This window comes from Rhinolophus sinicus, chromosome 1 (assembly GCF_057876585.1).
Source record: "Rhinolophus sinicus isolate RSI-liver-muscle chromosome 1, RSI-T2T, whole genome shotgun sequence".
Lineage (NCBI taxonomy): Eukaryota > Metazoa > Chordata > Mammalia > Chiroptera > Rhinolophidae > Rhinolophus > Rhinolophus sinicus.
The window spans coordinates 178,528,351-178,553,256 of NC_142501.1; the positions used below are offsets into that span (position 1 = coordinate 178,528,351).

The window sequence follows — 24,906 nt, forward strand, 5'->3', positions numbered from 1 at the left end:
AAGGGTAATCTTTGCTTTCTTGTTGTTAATAGCTGAAATAAGATATGGACTTGTAGAGGATAGAATTGTGTCCACCTGAAAGATGTGTTCAAGTCCCACCGGTAGTAGCTAGTACTTGAGGATGTAACCTTTTTAGGAAATAGGGTCTTTGTAGATGCAATCAGTTTAAGATGTGGGGGTCCCTAATCCGAAGACCGTTATCCTATAAGAAGAGGGACACACACATAGGCATGGGAGACAAGGGTAAAAGGCCGTATGATGACAAAACAAAGACCGGAGTGAAGCAGCTGCAAGCCAGGAACACCAGGGATTACTGACAACCACCGGAAGCTAGAAGGGGCTGGGGACGATTCTTCCCTTACAGCCTCTGAAGGGTGCATGATCCACTGACACCTGGATTCTGGACTTTCAGCCTCCAGAACCGTGAGAGAACACATTTCTGTTGTTTGAAGCTACCCAGTTTGTGTGAATTTGTTATGACAGCCCTATGAAACTAACACAGGGCTTTTATAATTAGTGAAAATTAAACTATATAATGCCTGTAACAATTTCTCCCTATCTTTCAAAATTAAATTGTGCCTACTCCATATGGAATAATTTAAGTAAAAAGCAGAATATCTCATGCTACTAAACCATACTCGTATTTGCTCAGAAAAACGTGAACCTTTGAAAAATACAACTTAAGACATAGCTTTGTTGTTCTAAAACTGTAGGGGCTTTTCTTTATTTATATATCTTGCTGACAGACAGACCTTACTTTAAATGGAGAACTATAATAGATTACTACAAATAAAGCAATGAAAACAGCTAGTATTGAACATCAATACTAAATCCAATCAACTTCCTACCAAATGTGTATATAATCTGAGATGCCAATGAGTAAAAAGAACAGAAACTTCATTTATCCACTCAGTGAAGGCTTCTGAAGTCCTACTGTAGCTGTGACAAAACAATTGCTTACTTTAGACAATTGCTCTACATTACTGGTAGGAAACTGAACCGTCTCCTTCCCTTGCCAATGTCCTTATACAAATGTTTAGTTACGGATATTTGCACTTTATGAAATCCAAATTCCTTAGTATTGTTCAACACAACCATTCACACAAATAATACACATACATGGCAACTAAATCCTGTTTATCACTAATAACAGAATTATACATGATGTGGACATATGTATGCATATGCATATACAATTATGCATATTTTCATACACGCTTATATTATTTACAGAAATGTACATTTACATTAGCATGATTATATGATAATAGGCAGATGCACATATAAAGTTAACTTTATTTATTTTAAGGAACAGATATTTAATAAAAGTGTACATGGAAGGAAAAGCTAACTGCTGAGAGATATTTCTTCTTAAATTTAGGTAAAGACAGAACTGATCCTTCAACAGCCTTTTAAAAATAATCTAGCCTGAAAAATTAATTTTGTAACCGAAATAACTTACCACCAGTATTTGAATTAAGAAAATATATTAAAGGGATTAACTCTTCAGTGATTGCTTTAGAACCATGAAAAGGCATCACAAAGGAAAAACAGAGACAGGCTCCGTAGTCCAAAAGAAATAAATTATTGACTTTATCAATTCAATACTTCTTAAAATCACTATATTCCTTTAAAGTTATTAAATTCAATAAAAAAGCGCAAATAGAAGGTAACCTCCCATACAGAACATTTTGGTACACTTGCAGGAGATTTATAAATATCTGCCTCCATAAATAAGTAGGCAATAAATCCGAAAGACATTGACATAAACATAAAATAATAAAACTGAAAGGTCAGAAGGCACTGAAGGATACAATACAGTAAATGAGAGAATGAAGGTTTCCCAATAGAGTAAAATTCTCAAAAAAAACTTATTTGAGGCTTAGAAAACTATTTTAAAAATTACACATTTAAATTTTATGCAAAAACAAAAAGTGCTTTCTTACAAGGGCTTTATATTACTTAGGTGTAAAAAAAAAGTTTTAAAAATTCACAACAGAAAAAAGAGAAAATGAATTTTTTTTCCAATTTAAATATTCTATGAAGTGCCTCATTTTCTCCTAGTTTTTCCTTAAACTAAAAACCAAAAGGAAAAAAACAGACGACATCAGTGTGGTATACAGTTCACTGTAGATTCAGTGCTATTTTCTTTATCCTGCTTTTCTTCTTCATGTGGTGAATCTAGTTCGTTTCTGCTATTTTCTTCCTCACTGGAATCACTGTCCAGTCTACCTTCAACCCTGGCAGATTCCTTGTCATGGGAAGAACTTTCACAGGCTTTGTCTGTGGCAACAGCTCCTTTCCGCTGGGGTAAGACAGTAAAAAATGCTTCTTGCCAGTCTCTTGTTTCCAGGTATTCCAGAATAATTTCAAACACTGAAACAAAGACAAACTCTACATTTCTTAGCTGAGTTCAACACAATGTTGTATACTGTACTTTAAAATATATTGCTTTTGTGTTAAGAGTGCTAGCGTGTCCTAATAATTATTTTGTTCTGATCACTTTCTTCTCCTATTGGCTGTCAAAGCCAACTCGTGCCAAAGCTCTCATGTTACCTCTTCTTTAGCTTCTCCTCAATTCAGTTCTTAAGCTCTCAGAGGTTCAGCATTATCGCTTGTCAATTATAATCAACAGAGAATCTTTGTTTCCTTTCTAGTCTTTATCCCTTTCATTTCTTTATCCTTATGTTCTAATATAAAACTAGGCCAAAAAATGTTAGGATTAATCTACATTTCTTCTATCAGTCCTATAAAGAGCCACTTACTCTGGGGAGAATCTTGCCTGCTTTTGATTTTTTTTCACATTAAAGGTAAAGAATATTACTACTGTTGCCAAAGTACTCTCATATTAATACATTGCTGAAGGGTTAATCTTGATTACTTATGGAAAAGTCATTTCCATTATCTAGTAAAGGTCTTAGAAGAAGTTCTGTCCTTGAATCAGCAAGTTCATTTCTATAACTCCCTAGATCCTGCTATCGTGCCCAATGAACAGTTGTATACTAACAAAAATCTCTACTAAAACAGCTTTTAAAAGCAAAACTCCAAATACTTAGGGTCCAAAAATATCTATTACAATGTTACTTATAATAGTAAAAAGAAAAAAAATCAACAACAGGAGAATGGTTACATTATTATATATTCAGATGATAGAATACTACATAGCCATTAATGATTCAATGACATGGAAAAATACAATGATAAATGAGAGGAAAATGCCCCAAATTAATAACATTTTATGCAACAGAATAAGAATCCAATTATGTAATAAATACTATTATATATGCATAGGAAAAGAAATGGAAGGAAACACACCAAAAAGTTGATACCAAGTATCCCTGGGCAGTGAAATTATAGTTTATTTACTTTTCTTTATACTTTTTGCACTTTTAAAATTTTCTAAAATATGCATGTATTAGTTCCATATTGAAACAAAGTAAAAATGATTACATTTTATAATTTTATCTCCACCAAGGTATGTATGTTCTATTTGCCCAAAACGTAAATGTAATGTTATTTTTTACAATGTTCACTCAGGTATATTTTCAATTTTTCCCCTTATAGCTTACCATGATTAATTGCCAAAACTTTTCTACTATTCATCTTCACAAAATTTCCAAGGGGGAGCTGTGCATGATCAATTCCATGATCTGATGCTTGTTTATATGTGAGTCCCTAAAACAAAGACACTATAACTTGGACTAGAACATTACGTAATTTTAACAAAGTCTATGACAGAATACATAATTTTTAGAAAACACTTTAGTTCAGAGAACATTATCTGAAGAAGTGTGTGTGTGTGTGTGTGTGTAACTGCTAACGTGGACATATTCTCTTGACAATTAGTATAGTCAGAATGTTCAGGGTATTTGTTTTAATCAATTCACAAGTGAGGAAACCAAAGACATTATGTTCCCTGCCCTGTCACAAAGCTCCTCAGTGGAAGAACTATAGGAAAACCTGGCTCATGCCTCCTGACTCAAATACCTTTTCACCATTCCACACTGCCTTTCTCTCAGTTTAAAATACTCAAACTGAATTCCGAGAAAAGCACCATTACTTTTCCCATGAATGTAAAAGATACACAGACAAAACTATGTTTCAATCACATAACACTAAGATGCACAATAACAAAGACAAATTAAATAAAAGGCTGAATTTAAAAACTTTAAAAACTTCCTATAAATTTAATTTTTACCTTTCTGTCAATTAAAAAAAAATGTTGAATATGAATTTTCTCTTTTCTCAAAATTAAAATCTTTAAAGCCTGGGTCTAACCAGAACTGAGATAGCCAAAAGACATAGTACAGGAGAAAGAACTCACCTTCTCAACCAGTAATTTGCATATTTTAGGGATAAGTAATTAATAACAGATCGAGGCGGGTGCTTTTAAATACAAAATTGTTTTAGTTCAGAGAAACATACATGAAAGAAAAAAGTTTGGTTCTACATAAATAACAAAATAGAATTTTTCCACTAAGAAAAAATAAAAAGGCTAAAGATCATCTTGATAAAATTCCCTCTGATGCTATAGAGCTGCTCTGTCCAACTGTAGACACATGGGAATATTTAAATTTAAACTGATGACAATTTTTAAAAATTCTGTTCCTCAATTATGCTGCACACATTTCATGTGCTCCGTAGACAGAGGGCTACCATACTGAGCAGGATGAGATAATCATTTCCAGCACTGCAGCAAGAAAGTTCTGCGGCATAGTGGTGCTATATAATATAATATAATATAATATAATATATAATACATCATAATGGATTACTTCAGATTATTCTGCTGACAGTATTTCCTCAGATACTTAGTAAACATGCTTTTTCTTTAGCTGGGTTGAACTTAGCATATTGCAAAACAGCTAGCAAAGTACAAAATGATGTTTGTTATTAGAAAGTATATTTCAGTAATTTTTCATTTGAATGAGGATAAAAAGGTGGAAAAAGACAAAAGTAGAGCTATAACAGAAAACACATTCCATGAGAATCACATACTTAAAATATAAATTTACCAGTTTTGTTATAAATTTTACCAGTGGCCTAGAAATTGATTAGCAGCATCATTTCCTATCAATACAGCACATCATTTACGCATCTGGGCTATGGAACAATCTGCACGCTTTCAAATAACTGCTCTACCTTCTACTGCTATTGATTGTAGACTTAACTTCTCTAGGCCACCAGTTCCTCACGTGTAAAATGTAGATAATAATAGAACTGACCTGACTGGTTTATAGTGAGGATTAAGCAAACTAATACATGTGAAATGCTCTGCTTAGCTAGAAAGGTGATTGAAAGACAGTATGTACTCAATAGAGATCAGCTATCATCAGTATTATTATTAACACCAAGAAGTATTATTACTCCCATTGAGAAAAATGAGGTATCAATTTTAAGTATAAGCAAAAGCAAAAATAAAAACTTAATAGTACCTTGTGATGGTTGTGATCTACTAATCCTCCAATCACATAGGCCTTTGATTCATCTAATTCCTTCAGTACATTTGGTGAATCTGATGTAAGATAAACCAGGTCTTCTTTCTTTATGAATTCACTATAGTGATCTGGTTTGATATGGATATCCTTTGAGACACATGGGGAAAGATGTTATTAATGAATAGGATTTGAGGAAAATTGGCTAACAGTCATTTTGAAAAGAAGTGAATCACGTGAAAGTTTGAAATAATGTCATTACCATGCATTTTTTCAACTCCTTATCACCTCACACCTCAATTAGTTAAGTAGCTGCCTAATGTTATTTCCCTGTCTCTAGCCTCAGATCCCTCCAATTTAGTTCCACACGCTGATGGCAGAATCATTTTCTAAAAACACTACTTTCAATGTTTTATCTTTATCAGTAGGATAAGATTCAAACTCCTTAACTTAGTAACTCTTTCCTGAATATGGGACTAACCTTAACTTTCTAAATTTATCTCCGTTCCAACAAAACAAATGCAATTTGTCACATATTTTCTCACACAGTTTTCCAGCCAAAGAATGCTTTCTCCAGTAACTTCCTCTCCATCTACATGAATTATCAAAATGAAAGGGCTTATAGATTTAATAAATTCCATGCATCTGTTTCTACAAAGATACACATTTGAAATCTGCACCAAAATTGTTAGGTCAGAGGTACAAAACAACAGTTGGCAGTCAGAATTTTGCAAACTACCTTGAAAGAATAAAGGAAATTGCATCGCCAGGCTCAGATGACATTTACCCAATAATCTTTAAGGGAAGAAAAAAAAAATTAAGCGGGAGACCTCTCACCTAAAATGTATAACTTACTGATTAATAAATAGCCACTTTTCTGGAAAATGCTACATTTTAAATTAGATCCCTTTGCTTAATTTCAGGCCCCAAGAGGGAACTGAAATTAGAGACCATTGAACTTATGTCTCTCTGGAAAGCTGGTGGCATAAATAATAAATTTAACAAGCCACAAAATAACTGAAAGTACGCCTATTCTAACATATTATTTCTTAGGGAAAAAATGCATGATCATAAAACTTGGTTAATGTATTTTAAAACTTAAAAAAAGCCTTTAAAAATAGGCTATTAATAAAATAAATGCAGTCATTATGGGATTAGTGTGAGAGGAATAGTTGTCATGGGGAAAACTGGCTTTGAGAAAGAAAAGAAAGTACAGGAATGACCCAGTTATTTCTCTGAATACTAGGTTAGGATTCTTCAGGGATTGTTACTAAACTAACAATCTATTAGTCATCTTGGCAAATGACTGAAAATGGTTTAGTCCTACCAAAAAAAAAAAGTGAGCCACATATGTAATTTTAAATCTTCAAGTAGCCACATTAAAAAGGTGAAAAGAAATAAGTGAAATTAATTTTAATAATACATTGTATTACCAACAATATACCCAAAACATTGTCATTTCAAAACATAACAAATATTTTTAAAAATTTCAAGGAGATATGTTACATTCTCTTTTTTTCTGTACCAATGTATAATTTCACATTTATAGCACATCTCAATTCAGACCACTCACAGTTCAAGAGTTTAATAGCCACATAGAAACAGAATGCAAGCACATTTCCAAATTCTAGAGTGACTTCACTTTAAGAAATAATGTATAGCCAGTTTGCTGGGTAGAGACTGTATAAAGACCTTTAAAATCTGTCCTTTTTAAAAAACTGGTGGTAAAAAATAGCACGTGAGATTTAAAAAGCTCAATGACAAACTAACAGATATCTCAGTTTGTTTAGCTTCTCAGGGTTTGGAGACTGCCTATTCTTGTATCGAATAGCATTATGTAGAGTTTAGGTTAAAAATGTAGACTTTTAAGCATAAATATACTTGGAATTTGAGAGAGTTAATCTATTTTTATTACCTTCCAGTTGACCCATCCTTTGTCATTTTCATCCATGTTCTTTTTCAACTGGCCTCCATGGCTTGTCAGGTAAAACTGATAAAAGATAGAGAGCAAAAGACTATATTAAAGTACAATATTTTATTTCCCTCATACACTCATCTGATCACTAATGAAACACAAAAAATATTTTCATTCTAGGAAAAATAAGTATGTGGTATGCTTTAAACATACAAGAATGAATTTGTCATAGAAATGACATATTTTCTGTATCTCATAACCCACTAACTCCCTTATTCCATCTACATTTTCATCCCATTTTTCAGGCGCTATATTCTGCTTCTCAACTGATTACTTTCCTACAAATTACCTGCTTTCCTGTCAAGTTTCATTCCCTTTCTTTTGCCATCACCATTACTTTTTACTAGTCAAAAGTCTTCATAAGGTTCCTTTGATTCTAAACCCTGACACCTATTTCACGTCTAATCAGGGTGAGAAGAATACAAAATGTAAAAATATAATATTACGATCACTTGATAAAAATACCTAACCAAAAACATTAAGAGTTCTTGGTTCTCAACACTAGTCAGCTAGTGTTAATTTTAGGTCTCCCAGAATTCAATCAAATTCAGTAAGAAAAAGACCCTACTTTCAACAGCAGACAACTAGTCTCATAAAGCACTCCCTCACTCGAGCTAAGGAAGTACCCTTAAAAATTATCAGTGACTCCAAATCCTTTAAGTAGAAAGAAACCTACCAACCACAGCATCATAGCACACGATCAGGCAGAGGCAGTGCCCCCAGCCCCCAGAAGGGAAGGAATGAGAGCTGAGAAACTGGCATAAAAGTGTGTGTCTGTCCTCTAATGAAGATGTGTGACTACATAGCAATGAGCAAACGTGTACAAGACTGATGATGCCTGAGCTGTGACTGAGAATGACATATGTGAAAAAAATGTTTAAAATAGTTTATTTTTGTAGAAAATAAAACGTTTCAAATAGGCATTCTGTTCTCTAAGGAAGACTATCTGTAAGATTCTTGTAAAGGCAGTTGGGATTATCTATGCCTTTTCCCAATGAAGACATTAAAAGGAAACTGGAATCTGTTTTAAATTCCTGACACATACCTGCACAGGATGCAGTGCTCGTCGGTTTTCTGCATAACATCGTTGAATCTGCTTATGGAGTTTCTTAATGTCCTATAAAAGAGTGCAATTTTTAAAGCAGCATTTTCAAAATCACCTATGGCTGTTCCACAATCTTAGTGGCCCGGAATAAGCAGAAGGGATAACTAGACAAGTACATATTTTTCTTTTGAAATACAAGTCATTTCTAATAATTTCCATTCAATTTCCTTACACACTAACAAAATAATTACTGTAAATAAAATCAATACTCTGTAAATGACCCATTATTTCATATTTTGTATACATTTAAAATGCTAGTTCATGAAAACATTTGCTCTTCTTAAAAGTCAGCAAAAGAAAAAAAAGTGCCATGTTATTACTATTATCATAACTTACCAATGGTTTGGAAAGTAATTAAAGCATGTTCTCTTCATTAGCATTGTTCAAACACCCAGGTTTCTCAAATTATTAAATAAGAAATAATTATATTAAGCCAATCATATTTCTTATTTTCTTATTTTTGATTAGGATAAATAACAAAAACACAGACTTTCATGAGTTTTATACTGAGTTTTATAATCTAATTACGGTGTCTGTCTCCCTATGTCAATACATATACATGTGCATATGCAGATACATAAAAGCATTTTATTAGCTCGCTTAATTTAGCGGGCACAGATTTTGAAAAACCTGATTTAAGATGCATTTTAATACATAAATTTATATCAAAGTGATATTACATATTAAAGTAAGAATTATTCAGCTTAGTTTACCTACAGGATTTTTCTGACAATGATTCACGATACCTTTAATACCATCAAGCTGTCAAAACTACAGTCAATGATAAGGCGAAGTGTGCTGTGAACAACATCTCTTCGAATACGTTTTTTGTCATTTCCATCTGAGTTTGATTCCAATTGACATTGTCGCTCTAATTGCTTTCTCTTGCGTTTTTCCTTCCGCTTTTGTCTAAAATTAGTAATTGAAATAACTGTTGTTATTTGTATATTGAGATATTTACAAGACTCTTTTGAATAGACAATTACTTTTTTAAATCAGCTGGATGAGTGAACCACATGAAATTGCCACTTCTGTGGACCAAAACTGGTCAAATGCCAGCAACTTTATATAGTCTACCTAAACGCTTTGGATAGGAAGGAAATGAGTTTGCAAAAACATTATAATGTTTTTTACACAAATCCTAAATATACTGATAAATTAATTTTATCAGTATCAGACTAAACTAAGAAAACTTTGTAAATACAGTCTGATGAATTTTACTTTTATCATTCTTCCCCTACAGGATTTTCAAGCAACATTTATATGGGATAGGAAAAAAGCAAAGTAAAATCGTTAGTGAAAAAAAAAAAAAATCTCATATACTTTTTCTCTAATTTGCATCAGCTATAGTTTATTTTCTCCCAGCAAATTCTGGCATTATGCAGTAACAGCTTCAGCCTAACTTCTCAACAAAACCTGCATTAGTTCTTTTAGCAAAGTCAATGTTAGGCCCAAATTTGATCTTCCTGTGGTGGTTATTTTTGTTCCATATCTAGGACATAGATGCTAATTATATCCCTTTCCTAAGTCAGTTATTTCAGAAATTGTGCTGCTACTCATAATAGGTTCTGGGTGAGAAAAAGTGGACGGTGTAAAATTATCAACACTGCTAAAAAAAAAATTCAAAGCATACAGTTTTAACAGCCAACTGATAGTGTTGGCTAACAATACACAGCCCCTATTTTAATTAACACAATTACTTTTAAGGTATCAAAGGACTAGGAAATGTCCAACATTCCATATTTCTGAACAGGGGTAGAATATACGCATTTTGAAACATACTTGCGGAGTTCTCGTTGTTCTTCCCATTGTTTTTGTTTTATTAGCTTCTTCATTTGTCGTTTAGATATTGGTTCAAACTCGTTACCTAATCTTGGTTTCTGGCTCTCCTCCTGATCTTCACTTAAGTCTTGTTTTCTTTCAACATTACAAGTCTCAATAAATGCTGGCAACGTCTCAGATGACATTATGTGATGCCTCTGAAAAATTCATGAACAGATGATTCATAAACACACATAAAAGTAAGCAAAATGACCAGTAGGTGTGATAAAGAGTAAACTGTGTCAATATGCACAAGGATGCAAATTTAGAAAATTAAATGTCATTTACTGGCAAAGATCATGTGATGAAATGCGTGCTTTCATATACTTTTGGTTGTCATGGCACAATTTTTCCAGAAGGTTACACAGATCTATGTTTCAAGAGCTTTAAAATGTTGATACCCTTTGACCGAATAATTTATTTCTTTAGAATAAATTCCTGTAAATGAATCAGAAATATACATAAAATTAATGCAAAAGGGTATACAGTAGTCTCATCCTTATCTGCAGGGATACATTCCACGATTCCCACTGGATGCCTGAAAAGGCGGATACGACCCAACCCTATATATTTTGTTTCTTCCTATACATACACACCTATGATAAAGTTTAATTTGTAAGTTAGATACAGTGGAGTAATAACAATAATAAAATAGAAAAATTATAATATACTGTAATACAAGTTACGTGAATTTAGTCTCTCTCTCTCTCTAATAACCAAGACGGCTCCTGAGTGACTAATGGGCAGGTAGCATACACAGGGTGGATATGCTGGACAAAGGGATGATTCACCTCCTGGGTTTGATGGAGTGGGATGGCACTAGATTTCATCGCGCTATTCAGAATGGTACGCAATTTAAACTTTATGAATTGTTTAATTCTGGAATTTTCCATTTAATATTTTCGCACTGTGGTTGACTGTAGGGTAACGGAAACCATGGAAATCAAAACTGGATTGGGGGTACTACTGCATGCACTACAGTGTTATATGTAACAATGAAAAATTAGTAAGTACTTGAATGTTAGCAAAAGGGACTAAGTAAATCACAGTTCATCTATAACATGGCTGAGAATACTCAGAAGCCAGTAAAAATCAAGCTTCCACAAATTATTTACTGATAAAAGAAAATTGTTGTTAAATCAGAAAATAAAAAAACACAACACAATATATACTATGTCCAATTCTGTTTTACAAAGTATACACACAAACATGTCTAATTCTTACCCATGATCTTCTGCATTTTCTAAATTTTATAATGTAAACATTTTGTCTTATAAAAATATTATTTTTAAAAAGCGATGAAAAGCACCTGTTTTCAGTTGTCTCTAATGCTACAGTATGATGGAAATGTTCCTTTCATTATCTAGGTGGACACTCACAATTGGTTTTTGACAAAAGATATGCTGTAGATTTATATATTTTGAGCAGTGCACAAAACAAATTTGGTTGCCCTCCCCCAATAAGTTTCATTGTAAATATACAATTGTAAATATCCCATTCTAGTCATAATTAAAAACCAAAATGCGTAAGTTGATTATATAATCAGTGTGGAACGCTTAGGACAATCTCAAATATCTTTTTTTGGCTTTAACTACTCTCATCTATATACCGTGTTTCCCCGAAAATAAGACCTAACCGGAAAATAAGCCCTAGCATGATTTTTCAGGATGACATCCCCTGAACATAAGCCCTAATGTGTCTTTTGGAGCAAAAATTAATGTAAGAAGACCCAGACTTATTTTCGGGGAAACACAGTATCTATTGCCTATAACTGAATTTGCCTCCAGATCAGTGAAAAGGGCTAGAAATACTGAGATTTCTTTTCTCTTAGATAATTAACCCAAAGCTTAAAACTGTATTTATCCCTACCAAAGACTAAGCATGAAGCTTGCAAACATTCTATTGTTCTTAAAGAAAATTCTACGATTCCTTCTTCTTAAACAGCTAACAAGTCTGTGCAGAGAAGGTATCATCATATCTAAAAGAAAAATCTCCACAATTCAGCTAGTAGAAGGACAAAACCTTTGCTGAACATAATTTAAGCAGTAATTTTATTATATGGTTCTTGATGTCTTTAAAAGTACAATGTTGTAACAAGACATATGGGATAACTAAACAAACTTAGAAAGTACCAAATTTTGACTGAAAAGACAAGAAATTTTAAGGTATGTGCTTTGTGGGCTACAGCAAAAGCCCTGGCATTTCACTAGGTCACAAAATTACTAAGAAGGAGAAAGAATCATCTGGTAAACCAAGTAAGAGTTCACAAGTTTTCCCTACACCACTAAGGAAATTGTATCCTCAGTTTGGGGAAACACCTCCTAGATACGACAACTCAAATTCGATTCTCCACTGGAAACTCCATATGGGCAGGGATGATGCCTGCTTTTGCCCAACAGCTATATTGCCAGTAATAACACAGTGCCTGACACTTAACAGATTCTTATTACATATTGGTGGGATAAATAAATGAGTGAATATGATATTACAAACGATTTTTAAAAGTAATGAAAATGTAATGGCTGGGTGTGAATGTCAAGAGGGATAGTGGATGGGGGAGGGGGGTTGACACTGTGTGAGGAATGTAAATGATAAATGTCTAACTATTACATTATTTTGTGTACCTGAAACTAATAAAAAAGTAATGAAAATAGTAATTAATAGCAAACATTTAATTCTCAGTGTGCTTAAAAAAATTACCTCATTTACTCCTTAAAACAACCCTACGAGGTAGAAAGAATCATGTCTACCTTACAAAGGAAGAAGGCACAGTGAGGTTAAATAACTTGCCCCTAATTACAAAGCTATTAAACAATTCCTAAGAAACCAGTCATCTAGAACAAATTTAGCGAGAAGGTCCTCTAAATACTTGTTGAATGAATAGACGAATGACATGATGGAGGTAATATTTCATCCCAGATCTAACTCTACTATCTCCCAGAATCCCAAATCTTATTTAGAAAATGAGGGTTTCTAAAGAATATAAAAGCTATGCTGCTTCAACCCTGCTGTTGGAGGGCACTGACATTTGTGTTACTGAAAGAAAGGAGTAAAAATAGCTCGTTTTATTCCTGTGCCACTAAATCAAAAACTGGGACAGACTTCCTAGAGATGGTTGCCAACAGCTCATGGTTTGAGGCACCCTGCCTTCCACTCTTGAAATACTAGACAATAGGTGATAAAATATAAAAAGGGGAAACAAAAAAGGTAAGCCTCTCTCAAAACCCAAAACAAGTACTAGAATAGATACTATTCCTGCTGGGTCTTCTGTGCAAAGGCAGCTGGGAGTTTCTCTAGCTTTAAAGTAGGGAGAAAAATAATAATACAAGACAGAAGATGGGAGGCAATTTAAGATGAACCTTAATCTAGTATTGGGGGTGGGGCTCCTCCTTCCATGAAAAAAGCCTGAAAACAGGTAAAATTAGACAAAAGTTTATCCGAAGCTGAGTACTGGAGAGGAATCTGAAGGAAGCAAGACACAGCCTCTCAGCTACAACCTGGGCCAAGCCATTGAGGTGGCATGAACTTATAACACTAAATGATTAGAATTCTGAATCACCTATGTAAACTCTACTATGGACTGAAGGGCCATGAGTGGGAAGCACCACAAAATCAGTAATAGAGAGGTGGTTTGGAGAGGGGAAGTAGTAATTCCAGCCAAGATGAGTCTACAAAGCAAAATTACAAAAAGAAATGATAAAAAAAAAATCAACAATCAGATTAACTCATTCTACATAAATTGAAAATAATAGGGTGACGTGAAAATGACTTTAAAATAAATTTGGCTGGAACCTTTCAGAGATCATAGAGTAAGAACCACAAAAACAAAACAGGAAATGGGGACAGAAAAGCAGGCATAATAAAAGCAAAACAAGAATTCATGATAAAGAACCTATTTGGAAATGAGGACACGAAAATTTCAATACACGAGACAAACTTCAGATTACCTGGCGTTTAAGAGGTATTGGATGGATTAGAAAACATCCTGATAATCTGACTCCGAATTCAGAGAAATAGAATGAAAATGATGTCAGAGCAGTTAAAAGACTTGAATTACAAAATGAGAGAAATACAGGCAAAAGGTAATTGAAGATAAATGTATAACCTTGAGTGCATTCATTAATTTTTGTTTTAAAGTTGGAAAACAAAGTAAGAATTTAAGGAATGGGAGACAGGAAACTCAATAAACCTGAAAAGATTAGAAAAAATTTTTACAATGAATGTGATCCCCAGGATCATCTTTATTTTACTTCGTTTCCATTGGTAGTGCATTAAATAAAAACCAGCAATGCATGCATCTAAAACAATCTAGGGTGGTGAAAACAAGCTAAACCTGCTCATTAAGCTAAACATGCAAACTTAAAAGAACAATTGAAATTCACAGGAGACAAACTGCTCTCATCATGAAACAATAATATTTTAAGGGAGACTATTTCCATTCATCATTGGCATCATTTTCTGCTAGTTCTCTATTATGTTTAAAAACTGCAAGTATTGATTGGCTCTATACGAAAATTTAAAAATGTTATGTAGAGCAATGTTACAGCTCATGTACACCAGGGGGAGCTTTCGCCTTTTCTATCTAAGAATTCTGAGTTACATGTAATTTGGCCTATCTCTGCATACTAGTGTTTCATTTACTTATTTTTTAAAATTTTTATTGGGGAATATTGGGGGAACAGTGTGTTTTTCCAGGACCCATCAGTTCCGAGTCAAGTCAGCGTCTTCAATTTAGTTGTGGAGGGTGCAGCTCACTGGCCCATGTGGGAATTGAACCAGTCACCCTGTTGTTTAGAGCTCGCACTCTAACCAACTGAGCCATCTGGCCGCCCCCATACTAATGTTTTTAAACAGACTACCAAACATATAGCAAGGTCATAACCTAGTCAACATTATTATTATTTTTAAAGCTTTTCCCAATTACGAAAATGCACTGTAGTAAGTGAATTTTTTAAAGCTTTGATTAAGCTAGATACATGGAGGCATGGAATACCACAAAAAAGATGTTAGCTTGAGATCCTATAAATTATTGCTTACAGCACACTTTACATACAAGGATAGATACCAACTTCCACTGCCTATAGTAAATAGGCAGTTCACTATGTACTAGCTTGTTCGGATTGCCCGTTAACAAACATACAGTGTTTTACTAGGTACACTTGCTTTATTTTTGGGCCACAGTTTATAAACTCCATGGCAGAGTTTTGCATTCCTCCCTCACATGCAGTGATGCTCTCACAGTACATTTTCATTCATTCAACTGTGTTTAACAAATATTTAAGAATATTTTGTAGCAACTGCAGAAGTATTTGTGTGAAATTGTTTACCTTAACATAGAATTTTAAAAATGGTTCGTCTAGTCACAGAAATAGGTAGTGTCATGTGGTCCTTATAAAACTAGATAAAGATGACTAAGGCCACTTGGCGTTGTACAAATACACTAAAAAATATTTCAATATTCCTTGTATTTCCATTTCCTAGCAGCTTTCAGCAGAGAGAGCACACATCAAAATCTGTAAATGGCCAAAGTAAAACAAACAAAAAAACCCCACACTTTTATGGATTTTATTGATATGGCTAAAAGTCTTAAGTTATGACACAGACTCCCTTTCAGAAAGATCCAAACGAATGCTTAAATTACTACAGACTGGAATTACATGACCTGAGAGGAGGTTTTAAGGAAATACCCGGAGATTCTAAAGGTCATGCATCCAAGAAGTGGTGGGTCCAAACCCAGATGTTGTCCTTCTGGAGTTGGCATTTTTTCACCATTATTCTATCTATCCTGGGCAAACATCAAAATAGCCAGCTATTTTATTTGGTATCTGAGGATCTTGGATCCCTATAAACATCGCAAGGGTCAGACTTGAGAACCAAAGCTTTCCCAATTTCTCGTTAGGTTGATTTGAACCCAGATCTGCCAGACGCCCAAGTCCACGCCTCTCCAGGGCAAAATTTCTCTTGCTTTGGATGAAGTTCCAGGTTCCTAGGTCACCTTATAATGGGTCCTTACTTGTTCCCAGACAACTATGGTTTAAGTGAGAGTCAACCTCAATTCTGCTTGGCTAATATTTTTCACCTCTTTAAAAAATAACCTATCATAGGATCTTGAGATTTATTGCGCTAAGTGAAGTTAAGTCAGACAGAAAAAGTCGAGAACCATATGACTTCACTGATACGTGGAATGCAAAACTGAAAAGAACAAAGGAACAAGACAAACAAATAAATAAAAACTCACAGACACAGACTATAAATAGTTCAGTGGTTACCGGAGGGTAAGGGGGGAGGGGGACGGTAGAAGACGGTAAAGGGGGTCAAATATATGGTGATGGAAGGAGAACTGACTCTGGTGAAAAAGAAAAGGAAACACCCGTTTAAAATCCTTTTTAAAACTAGCCAGCCAAATCCGCAGTAGCGAGAGCACTTGGCTCAGCTGCCAGGCCCTTTGGGCAGAGGGTTGAGATGGGATAGGAAGGCGAGGAGGATTTAAAAAACAAACAAAAAGTAAGAAAATCATCTGTTGCTATCCTTGTATGTCTACATGAATGCCCAAATTTTAACGCTTAAAATATTTCAGTGAAATAAAGTAACACCTCGGTGTTCTTAAAATCGTCCTCAGCTCGCCGCCAAGGAGCCTACAGCACCTGCAGCACCTTCCCCCTGGGCTCCCCGCAGGTCAGAGCGCGCGGCTACGTCAGCCCCTCGTAGGAGAAATGAGACAAGGCAGGTGGAAAGAGGGAAAGCGACTTGCCCACGGTCTCTAGCTACCAAGTGGTTCTCGGCCCTTCAGAGTCGGATTCTCCTCTCCCTTCGTTGTTTGGAAACTCACTCTTCACATACTAGGAACCGCATCCCGATCCCCAAGCAGACATCAACCGTAACCTCCCCACCTCGGGTGGGCACAGCCTCGCCCCACTCTGCCAATTAGGCCATGCCCGGGAGGATGCACTACAGAGGCGGGATTCAGCTACAGCCAGCCAATCAAGGAGCTTCTTGGAGGGCCGCGGGGGCGCACGTGTCTGATGTCACAACTGCCACTACCACAGCCCCACTCCCCTCTTCCCCGGAAGCGCTTGGTGCGAGTGGAGGGAGGCACTGGCACGCACCCTTTTTGCGCCCGAAGGATACCAAAGGGTAGGCGAGCACCAGGCTCAGTTGCAGGAGACTTACCGAGCTGAGGAGTTATCGAGGAACCTGACACCACGCGCGGGGAGCCTTTCTGGAGTGCTCTAGATACCGCTCCCCAGTCCTCCTTGGGAAACTTCAACTCCCAGAGGCAGGGACGGCAGCTGCACGTAGGCGGCTACGGCGTTACGCCTTACGTCATAGACCTGCGCCCAAACCAGACCCTCGGTGGGAGGGAGGGGAGGGAGTGTATGTGGGCGGGGTCAGGAGTTAGGGCTTTCGTAGAGGGAGCTGGTTACAGTGATGTTTCTTTTTCCACTTACAGGCACGTGTGTCTCTGCGGACATTCAGGTTATGCGGGTATTCATTCATATCTTTCTGTGAGGGTCTTGGGGTTGGGTAAGACGTTCCTACTCCTAAAAATTAAAAATGCAAAGGGCTCGTAATTCTTCTGTGTTGGACATGAAAGCAGGAGTGCCCAAACTAATTTTTACGGAAGAAGGTTGTGAATATCACATGGTTTTACACAATTCAAATGGACAATCAAATTTAAAAAGTGAGTCAAATTCCCCATAAGATGAGTTTTAATCTAGAATATTTAAGCCTTTTTTTCTTGCTTACAGCCGGAAATCTTACTCTCCATTCATTCCTTGAATTATTTTTCCTAATGCTGTTTTGCAAAACATCAGGTGACATTTCATTGTTTATAACACTTGACCTTATGTAATCTTTTTGCTATATATAAACCAAGTCAACTGAGGGAGAACTGAAGCATAATCCCATAGATTGTAGTTTTCTGTTTAGTTTTTTTATTCAGTCCTACTTCTCATAGGTGATTATTGCAGAATTTAAAAATAAAAATAAAGTTTGAATCGATGAATAGACTGCTATCTCAGTATGGAAACAATTTTGAAGTAAATTATTCTTGATATTTGAAAACATTTGAACATGTTTAAAGGTTTCAATGAATAAAAATTAAATTAAGAATTTGAGTTTTCTAAAAGAATTGAAATTTATCTAAATTTGGTCACAAAAATTAAGTCACTCTTGCTTGAAACTCTCCAATATTTCTTGAAAAACTATGTCAGCTGTTACCCTGTTGTGGGTCACTCTGTTTCTCACCTCAGATCTGAAAGATCTCTTAATTGAGTATTGGATCTATTTCCGATTTGTTAGTAGGGCATCTTTTTTCAGCTGCCTCCATATCAGGGCAAAGAGTAGCTAAGAGACGACTAGTAATTGGATACGTAGCTCCTCATATGTAGGTCCTTAAACTCAGGTTGGGATAGTGATGTGACAAATCTTTTAACAGCTGTGCAGTTGCCCCTCAGGGATCTGTTTTATGAATAATTTTATATTTTTTCAGAGTTAATACCTGGTACCCTTAGTTATATTTTTTAAATTAATGTACTTAAAAAAACCCTTATGTTTTAATAGTGGGGTCAATAAGTTTTCTTTTTACAAAGCCACTTTATAGTCATGGTGCAAGATTTAAAGTGAAGTACCAGCAAAAAATAACAAAATGGAGGGGGGGGTTTACTAAAGATGAAGCATATAAAAGGTACAGTAAGGTAAAATCATGATATGAAATAATCTTATTTTCATTGATTTGTAAAATTCATGTGTTTATTTGACATGTTTATTGAGTTCCATATTTTTTGTCTTAGTACTTTGATACAAAGATGACTAAATCATAATTGCTGTCCTTAAGGAATCCCTAGTCTAGTGGGAGAACCAGCAGAAAATAAATACCATATAACATAAAATATACTTAAGACACTTGTATTTGGAAAGGAGCAACTAAATGCTCCTGTAGACAGGAGACATAGTTTCAGAAGTTGAATAAATTTGCTCCATCTTGGAAAGTAAATAGGAGTTTTCCAGATATGAAGAAGGGAAAGGTATTTAAAATATTGGGAACAGTAAAAGCAAAGACATGGCATAGTTTGGCACATGACTGAAAAGCTATGAGTCAGATGAGAAAGAAGAGAGAATAACCCTAAAGGTTTTTCTAATTTGGACAGTTGTAGGAATGTGATTGTGTTAAACTGGGTTATTTAAAGAATAGCGGAAGAAAAATAGGTTTTGAAAAACAATAATTTGGTTGTTAATATGTGGGTTCTGGGGAGTCTGTGGGACATCTAAGTAGAAACAGATTTAGAAATCATCACATATTTGGTAGTTTAAGCCAACATAAAAGGTTGAAATAAAAATGTTAGTCCATGGTTACAAACCTATAATAGTTATGAGGACTAGATGGTAACAAAAGAGAAAAAGCTATTTGGGAGTAAAGTGTCACAAACATGGGAGCACATTCTCTATTTAATTAGGGTACAAGTTCCAACTAGGAATGTGGACCTAATGACATCAGATCTCAATTTTTGAAAAGCAGCTAGAAATCTGAACTTTCATGTGAAACCTGGTATTTAAGTGCTGTCAGTGATTTTTTTTTTTTTTTAAATACTGAGTAAGCTAAACAAAACGTGTCCTCTCCAAATGTTTGGCCTGGGAACATTGGGCAGTCAGCACTAATTTAATTACTTAAGCCTTCAAAAATACAGAAAAAGTTTAAAATGTTTTTGTTTTTGTTTTTAAATCCCTCATTCACTCCCCTCCCGGATGATATATGAATATTGAAGACTCTAGAAAGATGACTATGGAGGCAGTGTAGTCTGAATCTCCTCATACAAACAGGTAGAGCACTAGGAGGATACTCGTGTCAAAACAACAATAATGACAACAAACCCAGCTCATGGCTACAACATAACTAAGTGAAAAAGAATCCTTATAAAGCTCAAACTATGAGTGGGTGGGAACAAACCACCAATTTAGTATTAACATCTGTGTAGGAGGAAGTAGTGGGAAGACAACATAGCATCTGAAGGCTATGAGAATGGGAGGACCCCAAAACTCCCAACAGATATTCATGAAAAAAGAGGAGTCCAGTATGAGATGAGCAGCAAAACTGGCAGATTTCAAGGTGAGTACAAAGGAATGAGCAGGAAGATCTGAAAGTGTGAGAGGGGTGTGGGGGCCTATCAACTCTCAAGACTTAAATCTAAGCGCCCTTCTTGGACAAAGCCCAACACTAAGAAAAAACTCCTGGGAGTAGAATTCAAATTGAACTGGACAGGGACAATAGGGGCAAAGGTAAAAAGACGGTCCAGATAAATGTGGAAGTGAAGAAGAGGGGACAGCTCAGCAATGACAAAGATGCATATTTATCACTTTATGAAAACAAAAGGAAACTAGAACCATGAGGCTTGAAAAGCTATTCTACCCACTTCCCTCTCTTAAAAGTACAGAATAACATTTAGCCAAAAAATATACCACAAAAAGGATCATAGTTGAGTCCTATTAAAAGTTATTATAATAAAAATGAATATGAAGCAGGAAGAAAAGCAAATGAAAAGTATAACAATATTTCAAAACGAGAAAATTGTAAAATGAAAAAGATAGAACAACATGAAACAGAAAAACTCAGAAATAAGGTGATTGGAGAAAAGATTTGAAGAGGAGTGACTGAATTCAGAAAAGAATATGCAATATAAAAAGTACATTCAACATGTACTTTTCATAAAATGTATATTCAACATCATACTGGAAGTCATAGCTAGTACAATAAGACAAGGAAAGAAAAGGAAGTAAAACTGTCCTTAGATGACATAATTGTTTATGTAAAAATATCCCCAAAAATCAACTACAAAATATTTCTCATGGAACTAGTAAGTGATTATAGCAAAGTCACACGATACAAGGTTAACATACAAAAGTCAATTGATTTTCTATCTACCATCAATGAACAACTGGAGCTCTAAACTTAAAACAATAAAGAAATACTTAGGTATAAATCTACCAAAACATATACAGGGTCTATATGAGGGAAACTACAAAACTCTGATGAAAGAAAAAAGATCTAAGTAAGTGTAGAGCTACTCTGTGTTCATGGTTGGAAGACTCGTTATGGTAGAAATAGCACACTTTGTGCCCAGATCTTGGTTCTAATACCATTCTCCAATAAAAGGAACAAGAGCTCTTTGGAGAAATGACTGATTCTAGGTTTGGGGTGGAAATGTGCAAGATAAACCTGGAGCCTCTTGTAGTGCCTGAAATTAAGGAAATGCTTTAGAGTGCATGCACACACAGATGGGATATGTCAAAGGAACACAGGAGCCAACTGCAAGAGCCCCCAGTGGCCAGAGCTGGAAAAACTGTAGAAACAAAGTAGTACTGGATTATAACCCAAAATATAAAGTAAATATTCATGAGTCCATTCTGATATAAATGATACATAAATGGAGAAGAGAAAAATCTCTCATGCAGAGGAATTCTAAATATATAGATACTCCACCCTCAAGGAGGAGGAATATAACTCCCTACTCCATGGCTACACAAATTAATTCCAAAGAGTACAGTATGGAAAGAAAGTAAAAAAAAGAGTAACTTTACAGTGGAGAAACCTGACATTTCTGCTTAGCCAGATGATCAAGGTCAACATCAACAGTGATAAATCATGTTGATAGTACGTACCTTTGATATAATGTGATGAAAATGACACCTTTGTGGTCTTCCTCCCCGAAACCTATAAACCCAGTCAATCACTGTCACAGCCAAGAAGCGGTTAAGGATAGGATAACTAAATATAATATATCATAGATGGATCTTGGAACAGAAAAAAAAATTAGATAAGAACTAAGAAAATCTAAAGTATGGATTTTAGTTGCTAATAATGTATTGATACTGGTTTCTTATTAAATCTACCACACTAATGTAAGATATTAATAATAGGGATAACAGTGCAAGCTGTATGGGAAATCTCTGGACTGTCTTTGTAAATAAAATAATTCTGATCAAAATTTAAATGTTGTTTTCTTTACAAAATAAGAGAGAAAGAGCCATCTCTTTCATCTACTGAAAGAAAGCCATGAATCCTCTCCTTTAAATGCTAGAAATTCAGTTACATGTAGCCAAAGGTAATGTAAAGTTAGATTCCCTTTAGAGTGACTGTTGTTGACCCATAAGGATTTTTTTTGGTTGTTGGAAAAATCACTATCCTTTTTGGAGAGTCTTAGATTCCAAATGTTTCAAACCTAAATCTCAAGTTTACTCTTGTCAAGGAAAGGCATTTAGTATGTATTTATTTTATCAGACAGAATTCTTAAACAATACCTTTAAAATAGTATATGTATTCTATATCTTTGCCATGGTGTGAAACATTTCAACACATCATAAGAATATTCTTAACCTAACATGTATTTTTCATAGTTCTTCAAAAATGCTAATTTCCTCCTTGAATTGAAAACTATTAGATTTTATTATGACCACTTAGGGATAACTTGAAGTGCCCCTCTAAGAAATTTTTTTTCCCCATTGATTCTAAGGATAAAGTGTTGTGATGTTATAAAGAATTTTTATTTCCTCTATAGCTATCATACATCCTGACTTACTATATCTATATCTAGTAGGGTAATGCATTTTCTTCCAGCCTTTATAGTGGTGAAATTCATTTATCTTCTAATCAAGAAAAATGAGTTAACTTCTAACAACCTCTGATAATTCACAGAAACACCACTGTACATTGGAATTAGTCATCAATCTTTATTTCATAGCCTCTTATTTATCACTGCAAAATACTAGTATAGCAAGTTTTCCAGTGTCATGTCCTACCAGTGGAATTACATTGCAATAGTATTGTTTTAAAATCTGTTATTTGATTTTGACCTGGCCAACACAGATCAGTTTTTCCCTCTATAAATGTAGCTCAGAACACCTAACCACAATAGTCAAGTGCTCTGTTAGCCTCCATACAAAATTCTGATGGAATCAAAGGGCAGTTCCAACTAATAATTCTATGTCATCCATGAGAAATCAATTTTTTCCACATTCTACCTCTAATACTTTTTAAGTAAAGGAGAATATTGTATTAAGTTTCAAGGTGTATTTCTGTAATTCTTAACTCATTTTACTAAATTAATCTGAGCCTTATTTTTCTATTATGTAAAATGATTGTCATTAGGATATACTATGAAAAATGTAAAGTGCTTAGTATAGTATATTGTACATAGTAATCATTCCATAGATGGCAGCTCTTGTTGTTTTTATGCTGTGCTATGCTTCTGTCTTGCTTCACATACCATGTAAAATAGCTGATGAGTTTTGGGAGATATCTCCCACATATACTGTATAAAGTTTGTTCTGCTTGATCAAAAAGCAACAGAAGAGAATGCCTCTTCTTTGGTACACAAAATTCACTGAATATGAAAAGAGTTTGGCATTTTTATTTCATCTCTGGTGAAACAATCTGAAGTCCTTCAAATGACTTTGTAAAAAGAAAAACTTACAAGCAAAATATAAAAGGATGATGTTATTTATTATCAACGGAAGCAGTCTTATTTCAACAATTTATATTGAAATGACTAACACAGTGATATATAGGAGCTCTCTAGTGGAAAGCAAATGCTTAAATGAAACAGCATTTATTTTATTAGGCAATAGTGATAGGCCTTTTATTGGTTGGACTCTGGTAAGCACCTGACAACAAATGGTACTTTACCCGAAGAGACACATATCATGCACCACTTAGTCTAATCACAAACATTAAAGGTCTAAGTAACTATCAGCCTCAAATGGAAATACAAAAGACAGTTCTCATTGAATCATATGAGATTCAAACTACTTCTTAATTTAAATAAATGTGTAAAGCTGATGTGACTATAATGGCTTCATATCCCTATGTATGTAATGCAGAAATTGTGGGAACATAGAAATCTATTCAAATGTAAAGCAATAAAGACTTTCACATTACCTTGTATTTATAATACCTACTATTCATAAAAACTTACATTTCTTCAACAAAGGTATTTTTCTAAGAATGGCCTTTTCTGTTTATCCCAGGAAAACTTATAACTTTAAGGTGATAATTACAACCAAACATTTTATTTTTGTATAGGTACTTTAGCCATAATTTATATACAAAACTTATAATAGCAAATGAAGTTCTAATCTCGATGATAAAGACAATTTTCATCTTTCAGTTCTTTGTATAAACTTTGAAGATTTCTTTTAAATTTTATATTTCATTTTGTGGCCCTATCAAGTTGGCCTGGATTGTCCAAATTTAAGCCGAAGGTCAGGATTCTAGAAAAGAATTTTGAGCAAGACGAGGGTAGATTTAAGAACACATTTTATACTTAAACATGGCCTTAAGTATTTTCAAGTTAATTCAAATAGCTCTTCACCAGCACTTTATTCCCACCTTTGCCAAAACAACCCCACATGCCACCCAAACCACCTAATTTTAGTAGGTTTGGTACATATCAGGCCTCTTTTGTGGGAGTGTCCAAGAATAAGAGTTGGTTCAGTCAGCGTGGCCTTAGCCATACTAGGGTATTTGTTCTAATTCTAGAGACATTTCCTAAGTAATTTCCTATAGCAAAAGTGCTAAG

At 34.7% G+C, this 24,906-nt stretch overlaps 2 protein-coding genes across 10 annotated transcripts in view; one reads left to right on the forward strand and one right to left on the reverse strand.

Annotated features, from left to right (window-relative positions):
* Window positions 1-1,276: 1,276 nt before the first annotated feature.
* Window positions 1,277-17,664, reverse strand: TRMT10A (tRNA methyltransferase 10A). 9 transcript variants are annotated; one of them, XM_074323190.2, is made up of 9 exons: window positions 17,166-17,297; window positions 10,625-10,774; window positions 10,298-10,494; window positions 9,262-9,424; window positions 8,456-8,527; window positions 7,351-7,425; window positions 5,436-5,585; window positions 3,570-3,675; window positions 1,277-2,376 (listed from the first exon to the last, which is right to left on the reverse strand). In XM_074323190.2, the coding sequence occupies exons 3-9, from the start codon at window positions 10,480-10,482 to the stop codon at window positions 2,108-2,110; spliced, it is 1,020 nt and encodes a 339-aa protein (XP_074179291.1). In that variant the 5' UTR covers window positions 10,483-10,494; window positions 10,625-10,774; window positions 17,166-17,297; the 3' UTR covers window positions 1,277-2,107. The 9 variants fall into 9 exon arrangements, with proteins under 9 accessions (XP_074179291.1, XP_019613218.2, XP_074179285.1 ...); XM_019757659.3 differs by having other exon boundaries at window positions 16,930-17,296; XM_074323184.2 differs by having other exon boundaries at window positions 17,088-17,240.
* Window positions 17,384-24,906, forward strand: part of MTTP (microsomal triglyceride transfer protein) — a 52,832-nt gene continuing 45,309 nt past the window's right edge. Inside the window, exons 1-2 of the mRNA XM_019757656.3 lie at window positions 17,384-17,470; window positions 17,787-17,821. The gene's annotated coding sequence lies outside the window, so the exon portion shown is untranslated. The remainder of the gene's footprint in view (window positions 17,471-17,786; window positions 17,822-24,906) is intronic.